The sequence below is a fragment of the Aedes aegypti genome, chromosome 2 (genome assembly GCF_002204515.2).
Source record: "Aedes aegypti strain LVP_AGWG chromosome 2, AaegL5.0 Primary Assembly, whole genome shotgun sequence".
Classification (NCBI taxonomy): Eukaryota; Metazoa; Arthropoda; class Insecta; order Diptera; family Culicidae; genus Aedes; species Aedes aegypti.
This window is the reverse complement of record NC_035108.1, coordinates 75776319-75797803: the sequence shown is the minus strand read 5'-3', so window position 1 is coordinate 75797803 and position 21485 is coordinate 75776319. Positions and strand designations below refer to the sequence as shown.

At 40.5% G+C, this 21485-nt stretch overlaps 1 protein-coding gene across 16 annotated transcripts in view; it reads left to right on the top strand.

Moving 5' to 3' along the window:
* LOC5576767 (protein phosphatase 1 regulatory subunit 12A) overlaps positions 1-21485 on the top strand; it is a 260984-nt gene that overhangs the window by 134284 nt on the left and 105215 nt on the right. For 7 of the 16 annotated variants that reach the window (XM_021841245.1, XM_021841243.1, XM_021841241.1 and 4 more), the window contains 8 exons: positions 4797-4909; positions 10624-11172; positions 11236-11324; positions 11444-11785; positions 15488-15787; positions 16175-16253; positions 17206-17379; positions 17641-17784. In XM_021841245.1, the coding sequence (XP_021696937.1) occupies positions 4797-4909; positions 10624-11172; positions 11236-11324; positions 11444-11785; positions 15488-15787; positions 16175-16253; positions 17206-17379; positions 17641-17784 (1790 nt within the window). The remainder of the gene's footprint in view (positions 1-4796; positions 4910-10623; positions 11173-11235; positions 11325-11443; positions 11786-15487; positions 15788-16174; positions 16254-17205; positions 17380-17640; positions 17785-21485) is intronic. The other 9 variants (XM_021841244.1, XM_021841246.1, XM_021841247.1 and 6 more) reach the window with 9 other exon arrangements.

Here is a 21485-nt window from a genome sequence, read left to right as displayed (position 1 = left end):
AGCATACCGAATTTCTCACCTACCACGAAAAATGGAGAAAGAAGAAACAACGAACGATATTTTCGAAAACCGACCTGGCAACGAAATAAGGACTGTGAATGGAAACTTGGTACCTGGAATGTCAAGACGTTAAATGAACCCGGACGAGCGAGCCTTTTGGCTCGTGAACTGCAGAAGGTTGGAGAGGGCGTGGCCGCCATTCAAGAAGTGCGGTGGCCTAGATCTGGAGAACGTGAATTCCGTTCGGTTGATCCCATCGCCAACACCACGTTCAAATATAACATCTACCACAGCGGTGGCGATAAGGCACAACATGGAGTCGGTTTCATAGTGATCGGGTAGCAGATGAAACGCGTTATGAAGTGGAAACCGATTAGCGAGCGAATCTGTGTACTGAGAATCCGGGGCAAATTCTTCAACTACAGCTTGATCAACATCTATGCACCGATCGGCCGACGAACGACAAACCTGATGACGTGAAGGACGCGTTCTATGAAGGCCTTGATAAGGCCTATGGAGAGTGCCCAAAACACGACGTGAGAATCGTCATCGGAGATGCGAACGTGCAGGTCGGAAGAGAGGACTTTTTCCGTCCGATCATCGGTAAGGAGAGTCTTCACTCCGTTACCAATGACAATGGTCTACGACTAGTGACTTTCACTGCTGCCAGGGGGATGGCCATTATCAGCACCTACTTTGCACGCAAGGATATTCGGAAACTCACCTGCAGGCATCCAAATGGTGATATTTGCAACCAGATAGACCATATTCTCGTGGATGGCCGACATTTCTCAGATGTCATCGATGTTAGGAGTTTCAGGGGTCGTAACATTGACTCGGATCACTACCTATCAACTGTAGCGTATTCATTAGTATTCGTTAGTGATCACAGCGAACAATGAGATTTAATATCCAGCGCAGACGGTGTTACAGCTGAATACCACAAAAAGCTGGACGAGCGGGTAAGTGAGGTCAACGTGAGCGAAAACCTCAACAGTCTATGGGATGCAATCCATGGTTCGACGAGGAGTGCCAGGGGGTGACGGATAAGAAGAACGTGACCAGACGTCGGATGTTAGTGTCTGGTATCAGGCTGAACAGAGAGCGGTACAGGGAAGCAAGATCAGCCGAAAAGCGAATCCATCGCAGGAAGAAAAAAGAGTATGATGAGAATGTGATAGCCGAGGCGTAAAACTGTATGGAACAGAACGATATGCGACGATTCTTTGAAACTGTCAATGGCGTGCGGAGAAAGTCAGCGCCGTCTCCCGTCATGTGCAACGACCATGAAGGTAATTTGCTGACAGATAAAACGATGGTGGATGCAAGGTGCAAAGAGCACTTCGAAACGTTACTGAATGGAGGGAACGATAGAGCGTCGGAGAACAGAATGAACATCGACAACGATGGTCAAGCTGTGGAGCCTCCATCACTAGATGAGGTTAAGAAGGCGATTAAAGAGCTGAAGAACAACAAGGCTTCTGGGAAGGATGAGCTTCCGGCCGAATGTCTCAAGCACGGTAGTAAGCAGCTGCATACAATAATCATCCATATACTACTAAGGATATGGGAGGAAGAAGAACTGCCTGCTAGCTGGATGGATTTGCCCTCTCTTCAAAAAAGGGCATAGATTGGAGTGCGCCAATTACCGAGGAATAACGCTCCTCAACTCGGCGTACAAAATAATGTCACGTATTCTGTTCAACAGATTAAGACCGCTTGAAGAGTCCTTCGTCGGCGAATACCAAGCTGTTTTTCGTGAGGCCCGATCGACGTCGGATCAAATGTTTATCCTGCGACAGATCCTCGATAAATTCCGGGAGTACAACTTGCAGACTCATCATCTGTTCATTGATTTCAAGGTGGCGTACGATTCATTTAAAAGAAACGAGTTGTGGGAAATAATGATGGAGCATGGTTTTCCGACGAAGCTGATTAGACTGATTCGTGCAACGTTGGAAGGATCGAAATCAAGCATACGGGTTGCGGATGAGATTTCAACATCCTTCGTAACCTTAGACGAATTGACGGAGGGCGATGCACTTTCAAACCTATTGTTCAACATAGCGTTAGAGGGAGCAATAAGGAGAGTTTGCGTATAGGAATGGCACTATTATCACACGTTCGCATATGCTCCTCATATGGGCTCATTATTAATACCACAAAGACAAAGTACGTGGTCGCTGGTAGACACCGTGGGCCCATAGGTGATGTTGGTAGTGAGGTGATGATAGGTGGTGATATTTTTGAAGTAGTTGAAGAATTTGTGTACCTTGGAACTCTAGTGACTTGCAATAATGATGTTATCCGCAAGGTAAAAGGCAGCTGCGAGTCGGGTTTTTTACGGACTAACTAAAGTCCCGCAGCTTACAGACGAAGACCAAACTCGCGTTGTACAAGACTTCAATTCTTTCGATAGCTCTGTACGGCCACGAATCTTGGACGTTGAAAGAGGTCGACCGGAGAGTTTTTGGGGTCTTTGAACGTAAAGTGCTGCGAACAATACTCGGCGGTAAATTGGACAATGGCATCTGGCGGCGTCGCATGAATCACGAGTTATAACAAGTCTATAATGAAATGGATATTGTTAAGCGTATAAAACACGGCAGACTGCCTTGGGCTGGGCATGTAGCTCGCATGTCGGAGGAACACTAAGCTAAATTAATATTCAGCAGAGAACCAGGGAGAGGCTGTCGCCTCCGTGGAAGGCCGCGCACCAGATGGCTTTTTGCAGTTGAGGAGAATTTAATGGTCGCTTAACGTTCAGAGCGATGGGAAGCGATTGGCTCAGGACTGGGTCCAATGGAGAAGGCTTCTTCATTCGGCGTAGATTTAACGCAATAGCAAGGAATTGTTGCCCATCAAGTATCAAGGTACTTACTTTGGATCTACTCGTCTGAGTTCTCGCCGAAATTCGTTCACAAAAGATCGTGCTAGAAATCTGCTGTGGATCTTAGGATGAGTTCATCAAATCAAAACGCGTCAAGCACTATGGGAGGATTTTCCCAAGAATCTCCACAAAAGTCATTTGGATTATCGCTAAGAATTCCGTTAACCATCGGATAAAAATCCTCTAAGAAATCTGCCCTCAGTGAGGATTTTCTGCAAAATCACCGAAGAGTTTTACCAGAAACTTGATAAGTATTTTCTTCCGCATCCAGCATCATGGTTTTGTTAAAAAACCAACGAAATAACTTTTTTTTCTGCACACGTTCTACTGGTCTTCGTTAAAGCCCAAGCAAAAGGAAAATCTTTTTTTGCGTCGTCGGAGTTTTATTTCTCGTTTTAGTTTGCACGCCTTCTGAGTGCAATCGAGTTAAGGTTTTCGCGTTGCGCAGTGATATTTTGCTTTTGTGAAATGAGCATGCTGATTAAAATTGCTACAACTGCTCCATCAAGGATAGATGATCAATTTGGTGAGCTCGTTTTATGCTTTTATTTTAATTGTCAACATATTATGAAACGTATTTTTATCATAACAGCTGTGGGAATGTTACTTAAATGATTACCTGAAGTAATATATTTGGTTCGACGTTAAAAGTGTCGACTTACCGTATGTTCACGTTGTCTTCGAGCACTGATAGGTGATTTTTTGAACTGAGGTTGCATGATTCACATCAATTACCAAGGTGAATTCTGATCATGCAGCTATGATCCCTCCCTACTAACAAAACTCTTTCCCATGACAATCATGGAGATGCAGAGGTGATTTCGGTCTCTAGTAACAATGGGTGTCACACTAACACTCCTTCTTTTCCACGATGACTGGCTCCGTTATTAATTTTTTAATGTTTGGAGTTCTCGAATGTGTAAATTAAAGATGGAAAGCTGCTCCCAAGCTACATCTCTTGTTTCCTTGTGCAATTTCGATTGTTCTGGTCAATCACAGAGTAGCAACTACGAATTGTACGATCATCAAATCTTATGCTTGTACTTAAGTATCATGTAAGCAAGAATTTAATTATAATGGATCTTCGAAAACTGTGACTTTCTGAGACAACTTTGTTCATAGTTGTTAAAGTCTGTCAAACCCTACATCAAATCATCGTACAATTATTAACCATTTCATGACCCTTACAACACATTGGAAAGTGTTCCACATCACAATTATTAATTTTCGCAACGAACACTGAACGACCTTTCGTAATCTGATCCAATTTAATATTAAAATTGATCCCATCTGTTCTCATGTGTATACCACGGCAAGTAAATCATCCACCAGATTCATCGTCGCCGGCTGGATCGGACCGGCCACGAAGAAAGTTCCCAACACGATCTTCGTCTACGACGGGTTTTAATGGCCACTTTCAATCTAGTCGGACTTTCCTTCCTCAAAAGCGTCGGCGGCGCGGCAGAACAATTAACCTTGAGAGTGGAAAATATATTTTTGGAATTTATCCATCGGTTTCGGGTGGGAGACACAGCCAATATCTAATTGAGTGAGTGAGACTGAGGCGGAAAATAAGTAAATGATTGGTGATCGAATCGCCGCCGCTTTGCCGATATTGTTCAACAACGAGAGCGTCTGTTTGTGCTCCACTCAGCTTCTGGTTTTTTTGGGAGGAGATATTTATAGAATTTAGTACCATGTTCCTTTCCAGACTTTCGTCGTGGCTGGTTAATGTCCACTTGCGTGTGTATTGGGAGTTGTTCATGGTCAACGAAACTTGAGTGTTACACAAGGGTTTTTCCCAATTTACTCTGATCGAACAATGCATTTTTTAATTACATTTTGATTGAATAACTAATTACACTTTCTAATTTCGATATCCTTCTCTCTTCTATCTGGATTTCAGGCTTGCATCGATGACAACTTAGATATGGTAGAATTCCTTGTACAAAACGGAGCAGATGTCAACAGAAAAGACAACGAAGGATGGACGCCTCTACATGCCACATCTTCCTGCGGGTTAGTACTCAAGAATTTAACCTTCGTTATGCATAGGGGTGTTTCTCGGCCAATCGACACATTAAAAGAGCGAAAACTTTGTAGATAAAATAGATAGACTGACTTTCCTGAACTTTGAAAACAATCACATTCGTACTAAAAAGTAGTAATGTCTAGGAGCGACGCTACAACAAAGGTTCAGGGTCATTATGCCGAATGCCATTTGCCATCCCATTCCATCCAGTTATTGGGCCACTCTTCTGAATCCTACACAACACATCTTTGTAGCAATTAGATTAGATTTTTGTTAGTAATTCGGTCGAACGGCATTCGGTCAAACGACCCGTTCGGTCAAATGGCGCTCGGCCAAATGGTCGTATACAACAACAAAAAGTGACGCATTAAGCCTTGTTTTTGAACCTTATCAACGTTAATTTTAACACATACAGCCAGCTAGTTCTATGAATCCATCGAAATTTATCGATCGTGATTTTTATCCAGAAATAAAAAGATCCAAAACCTAGACCAATAGATTAATTAATCGCCACTGGACGTTTGGGACTTGTTCCAATTTGGTTCCAGGAATTTGTCCACAAGTTCTTCCAGGAATTATTAAAGAACATAAAAGGAGTATAAATGAATTATTCGATGGAATTCTCTAGTGATTCTTCTGGTAATTATCCAAAAATGCATAGTATTCATCGATGTATGAATTTCTGCAGGAGTTCATCCATAGATTAATACAAAAATTGCTGCTAGAATTACTGCACTGATTTCTCCAGAAAATTCTGCAGGAATATCTATCGGGATTTTTCATTGAACAACTCGAGAAGTTCCAATATGGGATTTCTTCACATTTTCTTCTAAGGATTCTGTCACGAATTGTTTCAGCTGTTCCTCCTAAGAGTCTGTAATAATCAATCCAGTCAATTTTTAGAGATTCCTCCAGAAAAACAATCCAAGAAATTAACTTGGATTTTACCCTTTCTTTCTGAGATCCCTTCAGTATGTTTTTCGAAGATACTTATCCGGATTGCTCGAAGAATTCTTTCAGAATCCTCAATGGTTTCCGCCAGTAATTCCTCTAGGAATTCATCTAGAGAATTCCTTAGGATACGCATGTTGAATTCTTCATAGAATACGCATGTTGAAATCTTCAAATATTTCCATAAACTTTTTTCTTCATTGATTTATTTTATTCCTTTTCCAAAAAATCCTTTTGATAAATCTCTCGGATTCCTGGAAGAATTTTTTGAATAATAAATCTATCCACTTTCAAGAGGAAGCTCCTGAAAATTATTCGAGAAAACCTCCAAAAAAATTTACTCAGAGTCCTACATATCAATACCCTGTATTTAATCCAAAAATCCCTAAAGAAAATTCTTCAGAGATTCGTACGTCAGGTTTTTCTTGTAAGAATTTCAAAAGCGTTCCACGAATAGATTACTTCCGAATTCCAATAATTCAATTCCTACAAAGGTTTTCCCAGAGATTTTTCCAAGATTCCAGAAACAATACAGTTAGAACCCATGGGAAAATTCCTGAATCTAATATTTTCCTGGATGCATTTTCCTTTGAACAGTACCCGAAAAATTAATAATTCATATGTTAAGGAACATATTATTACACTTAATTCATAACAATATACATTTTTAGAAATAGTAGTTTTTGTGTACTACATCAATGAACTTGCATGTTGAAACTAGATAAAATTTACAACATTAAATTTCTCCTGTACAAAGTATCACACATGTACTCTAGTCTCTATCGTTGTATTAGTAGAATGTTGACAGCCTTTTCATTACACATCACAGGTATTTTCCGGAATCTATTTGATTTTCCCACAAAAAAATCATTTTTTTCGGTACGATGTCTAAAACATTGAAAATGGGGGTGAGATTGGGTCATGCAAGAACGATAGTAAATTAAATTCCAAGTCCACTTTTTGACATTTTACGGTGCCGGGTGTTCTCTTTTTTCATTAAGATGTGTTTATTCTTTCTAAATACAGCATCTCTGAAACATCAAACAAGTCTACTTGAGTATTCCGTGCATTGAATAACAATACAACGCATTTTGACAACTTCTCAAACCAGCAACTGTGCTTCGTGCTCAGCAACATCGTAAATTTTTATCAAAAGGGTGTTTTTTTTCTAAATTTGATTATTTATCAGTGTTTTCATATTATAGAAACATCCCACCGAAGTACAAATGAGTTGCATCGCTGAAATACTGGGATTATGACGTCAACTTCTGCCTGAAATTTATTGATCACATTCCACATCACGCACCGAAATTTAACTATTTGCGAAGGTTTAAAATAATCACTGTTTCAGTACACCTTTGGGGAAACTGAATGGGCTTTATAGCAATGGGGATGAGACTTTGAAGACAATTTGAGGGAAAAACCAAGAAAATGTATGTAAACTTGACGATAAATGTTGGGTTTACATATTTTTTCTCATAGCTCTTCAATTTTCAGTATAATCTTTTTTTAAGTGGGTTTATCATACTTGTGAAACATCTTAGATATTTTTTTGTCTTGTTTGCATCGTTTTTTGTCAATATTTTTCAGTTGTGAATGGTTTTGAAATCATATTCTCAAAAACAAGTTATTTCAATTACAGTGACCCAATGTCACCCCCTCTATGGGGTGAGATTGGGTCATTTTTCATTCACTTGTGGTGCCGCTGTGAATAAATATTTGTCTTTAATTTTTTGAAAGTTGTTAATGTACCATCAAAGTATATACACACCAAATTTGAAGTTTATTGGAGTTAAATTGCGATAGTTATTCAAAAAATAAATCGCACATATCCGTTTTTGACCCATTGTCACCCTAACGACGGTACCAGGATATATTTATCAGAAGGATCATTTAGGCAAATCCTGCTGGAAGAATTCTGAAAGAATTCCAGGAGAAATTCCTGTTGAAATTATTAGAGGAATCTCTGTTGATATTCCTCAAGAAACCCTTGGTGGAATATCTTAGGACACACTGGATGAAATTCCTGCAGGAAAACTAGAGGCGAATCCCTGGATGGATCACTGAAAGACATTCCTGGAAGAATCTTTAAATCGAATTCCTGAAGGAATTCCTGATGGCATTCCTGAAGGATAGATCGAGATCCTGGATGAATTCTTAGTGTGATTCCTGGAGGAATATTTGGTTTGATTCCTGGAGCAATACATGGAAGAATCCCTAATTGAATTTCTTAAAGAAGGCGGAGTTGAACACTGAACAGCTTTGCCGAAGACACCATCTTTCTAAGTGGATAGGGTCCTAAGATATTTGTAAAACAAAAGTGAATGTTCCATGCCCACTAGCGCCACCTTGCGGTCGAATTCCGAATTCAATAAGATACCATCAGATAGCGTGGAATTCTAGAATAAACTCTAGAAAAAAAATCCTGAGGGAATCTCTGGTGACCTAGGTTTTGCGTAATCCCTGGTAGAAAGGGAATTTACAGTGCATTCCTGGAAGAACCCCTTATAAAATTATTTAAAGAATATTTGTTGTAATTCCTGGAGACGCTCCTGTTGGAATCCCTGTAAGCATCTCTGCTGGAATCCCTGGTTGAAACCCTAAAGTGATCTCTGGTAAAATTCCTGGAAGAATACTTGGGGGAATTATTAGAGGTATTCCTATATTAATCCTTTATGGAATTCCAAAAAGAGTTCTTTGTGGAATTTATGAACGATTGGTAGGATTCCTGGAAAAATGCCTGATTAAATATCTAGAGAAATACCCAGTACAATTCTGGAATGAACTTTTGAAAGCTTCTCATTGAAGCTTGAGTAGCTTCTCCAAGAAGCTTCAGAAGCTTCTAGAAGCTTGAAAAGCTGACCCTAGAAGCTTGAGAAGCTTCTCCTAGAAGTTTGAGAAGCTTCTCCTAGAAGCTTGAGAAGCTTCTCCTAGAAGCTCGAGAAGCTTCTCCTAGAAGCTCGAGAAGCTTCTCCTAGAAGCTCGAGAAGCTTCTCCTAGAAGCTCGAGAAGCTTTTCCTAGAAGCTTGAGAAGCTTCTCCTAGAAGCTTGAGAAGCTTGTCCTAGAAGCTTGAGAAGCTTGTCCTAGAAGCTTGAGAAGCTTGTCCTAGAAGCTTGAGAAGCTTCTCCAAGAAGCTTGAGAAGCTTTTCCTAGAAGCTTTAGAAGCTTCTCCTAGAAGCTTGAGAAGCTTCTCCTAGAAGCTTGAGAAGCTTCTCCTAGAAGCTTGAGAAGCTTCTCCTAGAAGCTTGAGAAGCTTCTCCTAGAAGCTTGAGAAGCTTCTCATAGAAGTTCGAGAAGCTTCTCCTAGAAGCTTGAGAAGCTTCTCATAGAAGTTCGAGAAGCTTCTCCTAAAAGCTTGAGAAGCTTATCCTAAAAGCTTGAGAAGCTTATCTTAGAAGCTGGAGAATCTTCTCCTAGAAGCTTTAGAAGCATCTCCTAGAAGCTTGAGAAGCTAGAGAAGCTTCTCCTAGAAGCTTGATAAACTTCTCCTAGAAGCTTGATAAGTTTCTCTTAGAAGCTTAATAAGCTTCTCCTGGAAGCTCGATAAGCTTCTCCTAGAAGCTTGATAAGCTTCTCTTAGAATCTTGATAAGCTTCTCCTAGATGCTTGATAAGCTTCTCCTAGAAGCTTGAGAAGCTTCTCCTAGAAGCTTGAGAAGCTTCTCATAGAAGTTCGAGAAGCTTCTCATAGAAGTTCGAGAAGCTTCTCCTAGAAGCTTGAGAAGCTTCTCATAGAAGTTCGAGAAGCTTCTCCTAAAAGCTTGAGAAGCTTATCTTAGAAGCTGGAGAATCTTCTCCTAGAAGCTTTAGAAGCATCTCCTAGAAGCTTGAAAAGCTAGAGAAGCTTCTCCTAGAAGCTTGATAAGCTTCTCCTAGAAGCTTGATAAGCTTCTCCTAGAAGCTTGATAAGCTTCTCCTAGAAGCTTGATAAGCTTCTCCTAGAAGCTTGATAAGTTTCTCTTAGAAGCTTAATAAGCTTCTCCTGGAAGCTCGATAAGCTTCTCCTAGAAGCTTGATAAGCTTCTCTTAGAATCTTGATAAGCTTCTCCTAGATGCTTGATAAGCTTCTCCTAGAAGCTTGGTAAGCTTCTCCTAGAAGCTTGGTAAGCTTCTCTTAGAAGCTTGATAAGCTTCTCCTTGAAGCTAAAGAAGCTTCTCCTAGAAGCTTGACAAGCTTCTCCTAGAATCTTAACAAGTTTCTCCTGGAAACTTAAGAAGCTTCTCCTGGAAGCTTAAGAAGCTTCTCCTAGAAGCTTAACAAGCTTCTCCTAGAAGCTTAACAAGCTTCTCCTAGAAGCTTAACAAGCTTCTCCTGGAAGCTTAAGAAGCTTCTCCTTGAAGCTTAAAAAGCTTCTCCTAGAAGCTTCAGAAGCATCTCCTAGAAGCTTCGGAAGCTTCTCCTAGAAGCTTAAGAAGCTTCTCCTAGAAGCACTGGTACAATGCTTGGGTGAGTTCTTGGAGAAATTCCTGGTAGACTACCTGGAGAAATCCCTGTTGGAATTCCTAGAGGAATCCTTAGTGGAGTTTCTGGTGTCATTTCTGAAGGAATCCTTAAAGAAACTCCTGGAGGTACTCCTGATGTTCTATTGGAGTAGGTTCCAGAAGTCCGATAGCGGTAATTTTTCATTGGAATATGATGTTACGTCCTTTTACTTCTAGTTAAAAAATCATGAATCTATATTTCCAAGTTGTATGATTGTATTATTGCTTATAATATTCTTATTCCTCTTACGACTTTTTCTCCCTCCAGTTTCCTCAGTATAGCCCGCTACCTGATAGAGAACGGCGCCGACCTGGCGGCGATCAACAGCGACGGCGAGCTGGCCCTGGACCTGGCCTGCTCAGACGCCATGGAGGATCTCATCCAGCGACACATCGACGAACAGGGCATCGACTGTGAGGACGCTCGGCAGGCCGAGGAGAAGATAATGCTCAGCGACGCCAAACGGTGGCTCCGCACCGACAGTACCGATTGTGATAAACCCCACCCCAAGACAGGGGCCACGGCACTGCACGTGGCCGCCGCTAAAGGCTACACGAAAGTACTTGGTCTACTGCTGGACGGACGGGGGGACTTCGATAAGCAGGACGTGGACGGGTGGACGGCATTGCACGCAGCCGCCTATTGGGGCCAGAAGGAAGCCGTACAGATGCTGCTCAGTGCCAACGTAGACATCGACATCCAGAACTACAGCGGCCAGTACGCGATCGACATCGCACAGAAGGACATTGTGCCGCTGCTGGACGAGGCGCGGAAGAACTTCAAACGGCCCAAACGGCGACCGGCTAGTCAAATTAGGTGGGTTTAGATAAAATTATTACATGAAATTGCTGAATAACGTGTCTGTTCATAAATTTTCAGAATTACGGATACCATTGAGAATAGCATCGAGACACCCACGAAGGTCATCCGGGTGGAGGTGAAACCGATCGACAGCAAAGAGCAAGAAGGTGAGTCAGATGTTTGCTTATCGTCTCTAGTTGTGTACGTTTGTCTTACTTTCTTGTCCTGTAAACACGTCGTTCTGTCGTGGATGATTTTTGTTTCGCCAACGTTTGAGTATATTTAGAAGTCGTTAGCGGAAGTGACGCAGAGGAAGTGGAGGAGGAAGAGTTTCAGGAGGTTGAACAGGAAGAGGAAGAGGAGGAGGAGGAAGAGAATGGGATTGAAGACGAGGGGAGTGGGAGTGATCGAGAGGGAAGCATTGAACCGGAAGAGTCCGCTGAAGAGGAAATGGAAGAAGCGGAGGAGTCTGAAGAAGATGCGGAGAAGCAGGAATCCGACGAGGAGCCAACGGTAGAGCCAGAAGAGGAGGAAGAGCAAGCATCGGACGCGGAATCGTCACCGTATTCGTCATCCTCCGAAAGTTCATCGTCTAACGAGAGCAGCATGACCGAAGAATCTGAAGCAGGTATTGCACGGAGCCGCACGGAACGTCCGAATTCTTTGTTAGACGCGTTTTTGTTCGTGCCTGCTGCCCAGTATTCTAGAATTTTGCGCGTGCGCGCCACCTAGATAATGATAACTGCTAATCTTTACCCTTGCAAGCGAAGCTGTTTTGTTGTTAATATGTTTCTTCATCTTGCCATCACTCTGAACAGTGTATTATAGTATAGATGTTGAAGTAATCTACACTCTACAGGAACGATTGGATATCTCCCGCGTTTGATTTAGTGTTTTCTTTCTTCCTCATACTGAACTTGTTGGAAATTTTCATCATTCATTGGATATTGGCTAAACTTTCCCCATTTTATATATTAATAAAAACTTCTTACAATTGCTCGAATTACTTTTTCGACTTATTCTTGTTATAAAAAACAAACACCAGGTACAGTTAGTGGGAGTGGGAGATTAAAAAAAAAAAAAAAAACGTTTCGCATAAAGAGAGTTTGGCATAAAAAGAATGATATGCCTTTTAAAAATGATATCTGTTTTTATATAGAAGTGTTATATGCGAAACATCCATTATGCCAAATGCTTAAGAAGCTACTTCTAGAAGTTCGCGAAGCTTCTCCTAGAAGATTGAGAAGCTTCTCCTGGCAGCTAGACAAGCTTCTCCTGGAAGCTTGAGATGCTTCTCCTGGAAGCTTGTTAGGCTTCTTCTAGAAGCTTCAGAATCTTCTCCTAGAAGCTTGTCCTAGAGGCTTGAAAAGCTTTTCCTAGAAGCTTGAGAAGTTTGACAGGCTTCGCCTAGAAGCTTGAGAAACTTCGCCTAGAAGCTTGAGAAGCTTCACCTAGAAGCTTGAGAAGCTTCGCCTAGAAGCTTGAATAGCTTCGCCTAGAAGCTTAAGAAGCTCCTGGAAGCGTGAGAATCTTCTCCTACAAGCTTGAGAAGCTTCTCCTAGAAGCTTGAGAAGCTTCTTCTAGAAGTATGATAATTTTTTTTTGGCAGCTTGAGAAGCTTTGCCCAGAATCTTGAGAGGCTTCGCCTAGAAGCTTAAGAAGCTTTACCTACAAGCTTGAGATGCTTCGTAAGTTTCTCCTGGAAACTTAAGAAGCTTCTCCTGGAAGCTTAAGAAGCTTCTTCTGGAAGCTTAAGAAGCTTTTCCTAGAAGCTGTAAAAGCTCTTCCTGGAAGCTGGAAACTTGAATAGCTTGAAAAACTTCTTCGCTTGAGAATCTTGTCCTGGAAGCCTGGAAGCTTGAGAAGCTTTTCCTGGAAGCTTGAGAAGCTTATCCTGGAAGCTTGAGAAGCTTATCCTGGAAGCTTGAAAAACTTCTTCTAGAAGCTTGAGAAGCTTCTCCTGGAAGCTTGATGAGTTTCTCCTGGGCTTGATAAGCTTCTCCTGGAAGCTGGAGTAGCTTCCTTTGGATGCTTGAGAATCTTCTCCTGAAAGCTGGAGTAGCTTCTTTTGGATGCTTGAGATGCTTCTCCTGGAAACTTGATAAGCTTCTCCTGGAAGCTTGATAAGCTTGAGACGATTCTCCTGGAACCTTGAGAAGCTTCTCCTGGAAGCTTGATTAGCTTCTCCTGGAAGCTTGAGAAGCTTCTCCTGGAAACTTGATAAGCTTCTCTTGAAAGCTTGGTATGCTTTTTCTGGAAGCTTGAGAAGCTACTCTTGGAAGTTCGATAAGCTTCTCCTGAAAGCTTGAGAAGTTACTTTTGGAAGCTTGAGAAGTTACTCTTGGAAGCTTGAGAAGCTTCTCTTGGAAGCTTGATAAACTTCTTTTGAAAGCATGAGAAGCTTTTCTTGGAAGCTTGATAAACTTCTCCTGGCAGCTAGAGAAGCTTCTCCAAGAAGCTTAAGTAGCTATTCTTGCAAGCTTCTCCTGGAAACTTGATAAGCTTCTCCTGGAAGCTTTTCCTAGAAGCTTGAGAAGCTTGAGAAGCTTATCCTAGAATTTTGAGAAGCTTTCCTTAGAAGCTTGAGAAGGTTCTCCTAGAAGCTTGAGGAGCTAGTCCTAGCAGCTTAAGAAGTTTCCCCTAGAAGCTTGAGAAGTTTCCCCTGAAAGCATGAGAAGCTTATTCTAGAAGCTTGAGAAGTTCTCCTGGAAGCTTGAGAAGCTTGTCCTGGAAGTTTGAGAAGCTTCTTCTGGAAGCCTAGAAGTTTGAGAAGCTTCTTCTAGAAGCTTTAGAAGATACTCCTAAAAGCTTGAGAAGTATCTCCTGTTAGCTTGTTAAGCTTCTCCTGGAAGTCTCCTTGAAGCTTAAAAGGCTTCTCCTAGAAACTTCCGAAGCTCTTCATAGAAGCTTGAAAAACTTTCCCTGGAAGCTTAAGACGCTTCTCCTGGAAGCTTGAGAAGCTTTAGAAGATACTCCTAAAAGCTTGAGAAGTATCTCCTGGTTGCTTGATAAGCTTCTCCTGGAAGTCTCCTTGAAGCTTAAAAGGCTTCTCCTAGAAACTTCTGAAGCTTTTCATAGAAGCTTGAAAAACTTTCCCTGGAAGCTTAAGACGCTTCTCCTGGAAGCTCCTAAGATGCTTCTCCTGGAAGCTTAAGAAATTTCTCCTAGAAGCTTGAGAAGCTTCTCCTGGAAGCTTGAGAATTTTGAGCAGGTTCTCTTAGCTAGCAGCTTCAAAAGCTTAAGAAGCTTTCAATAGAAGCTGGACATGCTTTTTATGGATCCTTGAGAAGCTTCCTTGGAAGCAAAGTGAACTTCTCCTAGTGGCTTTAAAAGCTTTCCAGCACTTACTCCCTCTCGAAACTTGCAGCCTTTCGAATTCCTACTCTCTCCTGCCTTGACGTACGTTTTGCCTTCCGGTTTAATCGATCTTCTGAAATCTACTCGTCATTCGGTCTACAAATAATCCTCCCGTCATTGCACATATTTCTGCTTTTTATGATTTCAGCGTTTTGGAATTGCGCTGCATGATATCTTCTGGCATATTGATAATTCCGTTTTTTGCATTAAGTTCATTGTTAAAATGTACGTCAGCTCCTTAGTATTAGGCTCTTGTTTCTAAGATAGGACACAGATACACAGTACTTGTATATTGAGTCTGAGCCCACGTGTAATCAATATCACCGTATCTAGGTGAATTACGGAATTTAAGAAGTCGCAAGATTCTGGCACCAAGTTTATACCTTATACTTTAAGTTTACGTCAAGAACAAGTAATGTTCTTTGTTATCACTTCTTCGTATACATACAATCATATACGTAAATGCATGATGTTCTCTATCTCTACAAAGTAAAAAATTATGCAATTAGCCAATTGGAAAAAAAACTTTCATTTAACATTCATTCCACTTTAGCCGTTCATTGGATTTTCGTTGCTAATTTATCGCTCATTGTTGGAAGTTTGGCAACTAATCGCGAGATTTAGCTGAACGCCGTTCCATTCCAAATGATTCTGAAGGATCATTCATCGTATCAATCACCATCATCATAGTCATCAAACAACCATCACTTGAAGGCGCCCAACTGGAACAAAGCGGAAACGACCACTAGATGTCACCAATAGTTACCACCCAGTCATCTAGAAGTTTGGTTTGACGTGTTTGCAACGCCCACGTCCTAACAGAGTGGCTACGTTTGGAGTTTTTCAGCTTTCCTCTTTCGCTCGCGTTTCTCCTAAGCCACTGCGTTCACCTTTCTTCCCGGATACCGGCGCCATCTGATTCTGATTTCTCACATTTCGTTCTATTTCAAACTGGTTCGATCTCTCGGAACAGCGAAACTGCCCAAGCCCGTTCCGATCATTTCCCGACCGAGTCCGGTTCCCGTGGCGGAGCAAATCATTGTCCCGAAACCGCGCATCGAAGGAGTGCATCGAGAGTTGCCTGCAGCGCCACCGCTTCCACCGCCACCGGCCGTTTCGCAACAGATGGCGCCACCACCAGTACCGTGGCGCCGTGCACGGGCTACTCCGACTCCGGTCCCGACCGATGAGCACGCGCATCAGCAGCAGCAAAGCTTGCAGAAGTTCCAGAATGGCCATACCACCGTCAATCGGTTATCGCCGTATCGCAATCGTAATAGCCGTTTACGTTTAGTTTCTGTTCATTACTCATTAGTTTATACATTCATGTGTTTGCGTGTCAGCGCCATCTATCTGTGAATATCTCGTTCTCATTATGTTGTGCAGCCTCATCGTGTATTTAGAGCATCCATACGAAAACATTCCAAAAACCGAACCGACACATTCCGGTTGAGGGCGAAGATGACAGTCACTGGCATCGGTCATTTAGTATTTAATTAAGTAATTCAATAGAGCAGTGTTTCCAGTTTTCCTTGAATGTCATCTTCGCTGCCGTAACCATCGCACACAGCAACATTTTGTTTACGCCGACATTTTTTGTATCACTTCTTTTGAAACGCATACTAAAAACGTGCTAATTCTTTCATTGGTTTCGTTGCAGAAGTTCCTGAGAAAGAAAATCAACCGACCGAGCCCGATGTGATACTGCGGCGGACTCAAAGCTTCGAGAGCGATGAAAAGTGAGTGCACTCGTTTTGTTTCCTACTGTTTGCATTATTTTAGTTCGAATTGCTTTCGAGTAGTGTCGTTTGCTTCTCCTTCGAATGTTTTGAGTTTTTCGTTTCTAATTTATTAGGCATTGTAAAAAAATATTAGCGGAAGGTGGTTGCTTAGAAAATTGTTTAAAAATTGTCGAACATTATGTGGCACCGCTTCTTCTTCTTCTTTTTTCTTGAAATTACGTCCTCACTGGGACAGAACTTGATTTTCAGCTTAGTGTTCTTATGAGCACTTCTACAGTTATTAACTGAGGGCTGTCTACGCCAAAGCTGCCATTTTCGCATTCGTATCTCGTGTGGCAGGTATGATGATATTCTATGTCCAGAGAAGTCAAGGAAATTTTTATTACGAAAAGATCCTGGACCGACCGGGAATCGAACCCAGACACCTTCAGCATGGCTTTGCTTTGTAGCCGTGGACTCTAACCACTCGACTAAGGAAGGACCCAATTATGTGGGCCTCGTTGGATAATTGTACCACTCGTGCTCCTTATCTCGAATCAATCTAGTCTAAGTTAAATAAGTATCGCAAGCAACCACCTATTTCGCAATTGATAACTTCCTTCATAGCTTTTAAATGGCTTGCCGCTGAGTGTGTCATACTATTTGTCTATATATGTGTATCTCATGTTTTGCATCATTCTTGCCTTCATTATTTTACACTGCCATTTATTAACTGACTTGTGTTTTAATCATCCAACAAAATCAATTTTTTATACTTTTTTTTATCAACCACACAAAATAATCAACTGACCAACCCGTGCACACCGTAACACCCACCTCACCAACCAAAAAACCCATCATGGAATGATTGTAATTTACTACACCATCAATTGCTATTATACTACCACCATTGACGACTCACCAACCAACCCGATCCACCTGACGACCGGATCCCCCTGCCCTCGATCAGATTCTATCAGAAATACGTCGAACTGCGGGCCCGGATACAGGCCAACTCCTGCCCGATCCTGCCGAACACGAATCCCACGACGAATGCGAAACCTGCCACCGCCAACAACACCAGCACCAACAACAGCTATCTCGTACAAAGGTCAGCCTCGCTCAAGGACCATCGGACCCTAAGGTAACAGCAACCACGAATCAATCGTCTTTTTATTACTTTTTCAATATATCTCTAATCCGATCATGCACAACACTTTGCTTTTACTCGTGCCTTCTCTATCTGTTATAATGCTAATTTGCCCCAAAACGAATCCATTCACACGATGAGCTTTTTGCTACTTTAATTGATAATACCTGATTGATCGACCGATTTCCTAACTCCTTCCTGAAGTCAACGATAAATTTACTTAACACACAATTTGCCATGTTTGTCCATTTTTAGGAAAGCCTCCAGCAACTTGGTACTGGGTAGCACCGGCAGTACGACCGGTACCGCAACTACCAACGTACAAACGGCGACCACTTCGCCGCCCACTAGTCCCACCGGAACGCCCGTCACGACGCCCAGCACCGGACAGATCCGAAGGTAAGTTTCGAGGAATCAAGGGAGCGATTGATGCTCGATTGATTCGCCACTCTTTCATTGCTTTCCTAGGTAAAAATCAATCATTTCCTGCAGCGATTACATCCGGAATCATGTTTGTGCACAGTTTGTAGTGCCTATGTTTACTGAAAAAATCTTTGATTTGGATTTTGATACATATATTGATGTTCGGTAGACCAATCCAAATGGCGATTTATATGATTATGCGTTAGTGGAAAGATGGCCAACTCTTGTACGCTAGGCGAGCGTTTTACCAACAAAGCTATGGAGTTACCAAACGGCCCCGTAGTTTAGTTGGTAGTGCTTTCGTCTAACATACAAGTGTCGTGAGTTCGAATCCCACCTAGGCACGTGCATTGTTCTCATAATTTGTCCATCTTTACACCTCCGCAATGAGTCAATTCTCTTTTGTTTTGGTGTTCGTTTTAAATTGATATCATCATATTACGGTATCAAGAAAATCTCACGAAAAAAATACGTTTGTTATATATTACAAATATTCATTCTATCTGAAGTTTTGACCTCGTTCAGACTTTTGTCATTACACTGAAACCTACATTTACGTAATGGATCGTTATTTATGGAAAAATCCCTGGAGTAATCGAGATAACTATTTCTGCAAAAATCTTTACCAAGAATTCTGGGGTAAATCTCAAAGGCTCCAGAGAGATGATTACCGTAATTTCGGGTGAAATTGATCATTTTTCACGGTTTTTCTTGTCCGTTTTCTATAATGTTGACAATGCCAAACAATTGAATGCAGGAAAACAAGTACGAAGGTGAGTCTCATTGACTCATGTACCGAAATTTTCTAACAAATGTCATTTTAGTGCTAAGAAATATATCCAAAATAAAAAATCGGGAAATCTCATTTCGGGGTGAAATTGATCACTTGTCAATGGGATTATTGTTAGTTTTCAAACCAACTCTATATAATAAATTTGAGGTCCCTGAATCCAAATATGCTTGCTAAATTCTTAACAATACAATAATTATAGAAATAATGAATAGTTAAATTTCAAGAATTACGCGAAAAACGCCTAAATGTATGCAATTTCCTAAGGAATATCTCGATATCTAACAGAAATTCAATTATTTCCACCAAATGACCAAATTGGTACGATTTTTGGTTATGAAATCTGGTTTGGGGATATATCTCAAGCATCCTCACAAACTTTCAGGTTTATACCATGTTCAAATGCTTGTTTAGACGGGGTTGGTGGTCTGATGGCTACCGCTTCTGCTTCATATTCAGAAGGTCATGGGTTCAATCCCAGGCCCGTCCCTTTCCTCGTACTTTGTAGTTGTATATCTATCACTTGCTTCTATCTTTCATTCTAAATATATCACACTCAAACTATTCGTTCATAGCAAACGCTAGAACCAGAGACGGACAAGAAACCGTTTCCCTAACGCTTCCTACTTCCACGCGCACGCCTTCTTACGCCTGATACATAGGCAGTCTGCTAACCAATCAAACTCAAACTCAAACTCAACTATACCATGTTCAAATGCTTGTTTAAAACTAGAAGTGTATCGATGTTTGTCAATATTGCACCGCACATGATATTGGAATTTTGCATTATTTTTAAAGAAATAAACTTTCTTTAACGCAAAACACTTAACAACACACAATTCAACAATAGTTACGACAAACTACGTTCATTCACTGCAGGTTACATAGATATTTGTGCTCCATTAGGAAGAAATAAAATCGAGTGACACGATGATCAATTTCACCCTACTGATCAATTTCACCCGAATTTACGGTACGCATTTCCTTATAGAATTTCTTCACAGATTGATCGATAAAGAATTTCAAAAAATCTTTCAGTTATTTCTTAAGAGTTTACTTTTCTGGCATGCATTCAGCTTCCAGGAATTCGTCCAAAAATTCTTCTACAAATTTGCAAAGGATGCTTACATGACTTTTTGCAGAATGTCCTCTAAAAAATCATTTAGCAATCCAACGTTGATAGATAGGTCCAGCAATTTCCATAGAGTTTCGATAATTTTCCTTAGGATTTCCCAATATCTTTTGAAAAAATCTTCAGAGATACGTTTTATAATTATTCCACCAATTTGTCAGCTGTTACATAAGATAGATAGATTCCTGAAACCTATAAAAAATTAGTCCACAGTTTTTTAAGAGATTCGTAATTGCCATGTAAGGGTTCCTTCAGGAGTACCAACATTGATTATTCCAGTATTTTTGCAAGCCATTTACGTCGGAGTGTTCCAAAAATTTCTTCACAATATTGTACAATATTTATGCTGGAAATTTATCCTGAAATTTCAAAACAACAACAAAAATCTCAAGTATCTGCTTCAGGGAATTCTTCAGAAGATCTCCCCGAGATTACTACTACACAAGTTCATCCAAGATGTCTCAATGAAGTTGCTTAGAATTTTTCATAATGTTCTCTTAGGAATCTCCACCATTCTGCTAAGAATTTCCTTTTCATTTCATCCAGGGATTACTCACAATAGATTCTTTCAAAAATCTCCAGAGTAAATTAGCTAGAAATTTGTGCATGGATTCTTAAAAATGCTAATTAGCTTGTTTAGGGGTATCCATTTTTTAACTATTTGGATTCCACGTTAAAAATTTAGCCAGAACCCGTGCGCTGGAACAATTATCAAAGAACTTTAGAAGTTACTATGTCATTATGTGAATTGAAATATCGTTGAGCTTACAGTTTGAAATCTTCATTGATCATTTATAATGTGAAAATTAAGGTATTGCAGCACAATTTTATTATTTTACTAAGATCAATGCGCTTTTTCGATTAAGCTACGTAAAGCCGCAACTTCTTCATCGCAAAACCACCCAATCAAAGGGTTGCACCAGAAATACTACAGCAATTATTCCAGTGAACTTATACACATTTCTCTAGTTTATCAGATATTACTTCCCGGTTTTACATATATAAAAAAAAAACAATCTTACAAATGAAAAGACAATTTTACAAATCTTTGGAGATATTCCTGGAAGAATTCCTCAATAAATTCCTTGACAACTCCTTTGGAATTTCGCGAAAAATTCTATGAAGGAATTTCTGAAATATGCTATCTCTAGAATAATTTCATAAAGAAATGCCTAATTGAATTATTTGCGAAAATTTTGAACGTAATTGTTCGTAGAAAATCTATGGTCATTGAATGAGTTATTAGAGAAATTTCAGGAAGAATTGCTAATGAAGAAATGGAATTCCTGGAATATTTCCCGTACATTAATATTTATTAGAATTAATATAATTACTCAGATAAATAAATGCTTTAATTCATTAAAGAGTCTTGAACGAAAAACTCGAAGAAAACCCTAGAAAAATCAATGAATAAATCACACAAGAAATTGTTCTGGACAATCTGGTTTTCTTGAGTTTTTAATAGGTATAATTTGAAAACAAAATCTTGGTAGATATCCTAAATGAGAATATTCTCCTAGCGAAATCCGTTGAAAACGATGGAATCCGGATAAATTTTCGGATTTACAGCAGAAGGAAACTTCAAATGAATGAAAAAATAGTACTTGTAATTATTACCTGAAATTACGAGAAATTCTTAAAAAAAACCCTCAGGAAATGACTTAAAAGATTCTTAGAAAAACTCTTACAAAACTCTTGGAATTTTTTGGTTCGTTTTTTAGTCATGTTGGAACTAAAGATCCTATTTTTAAACAC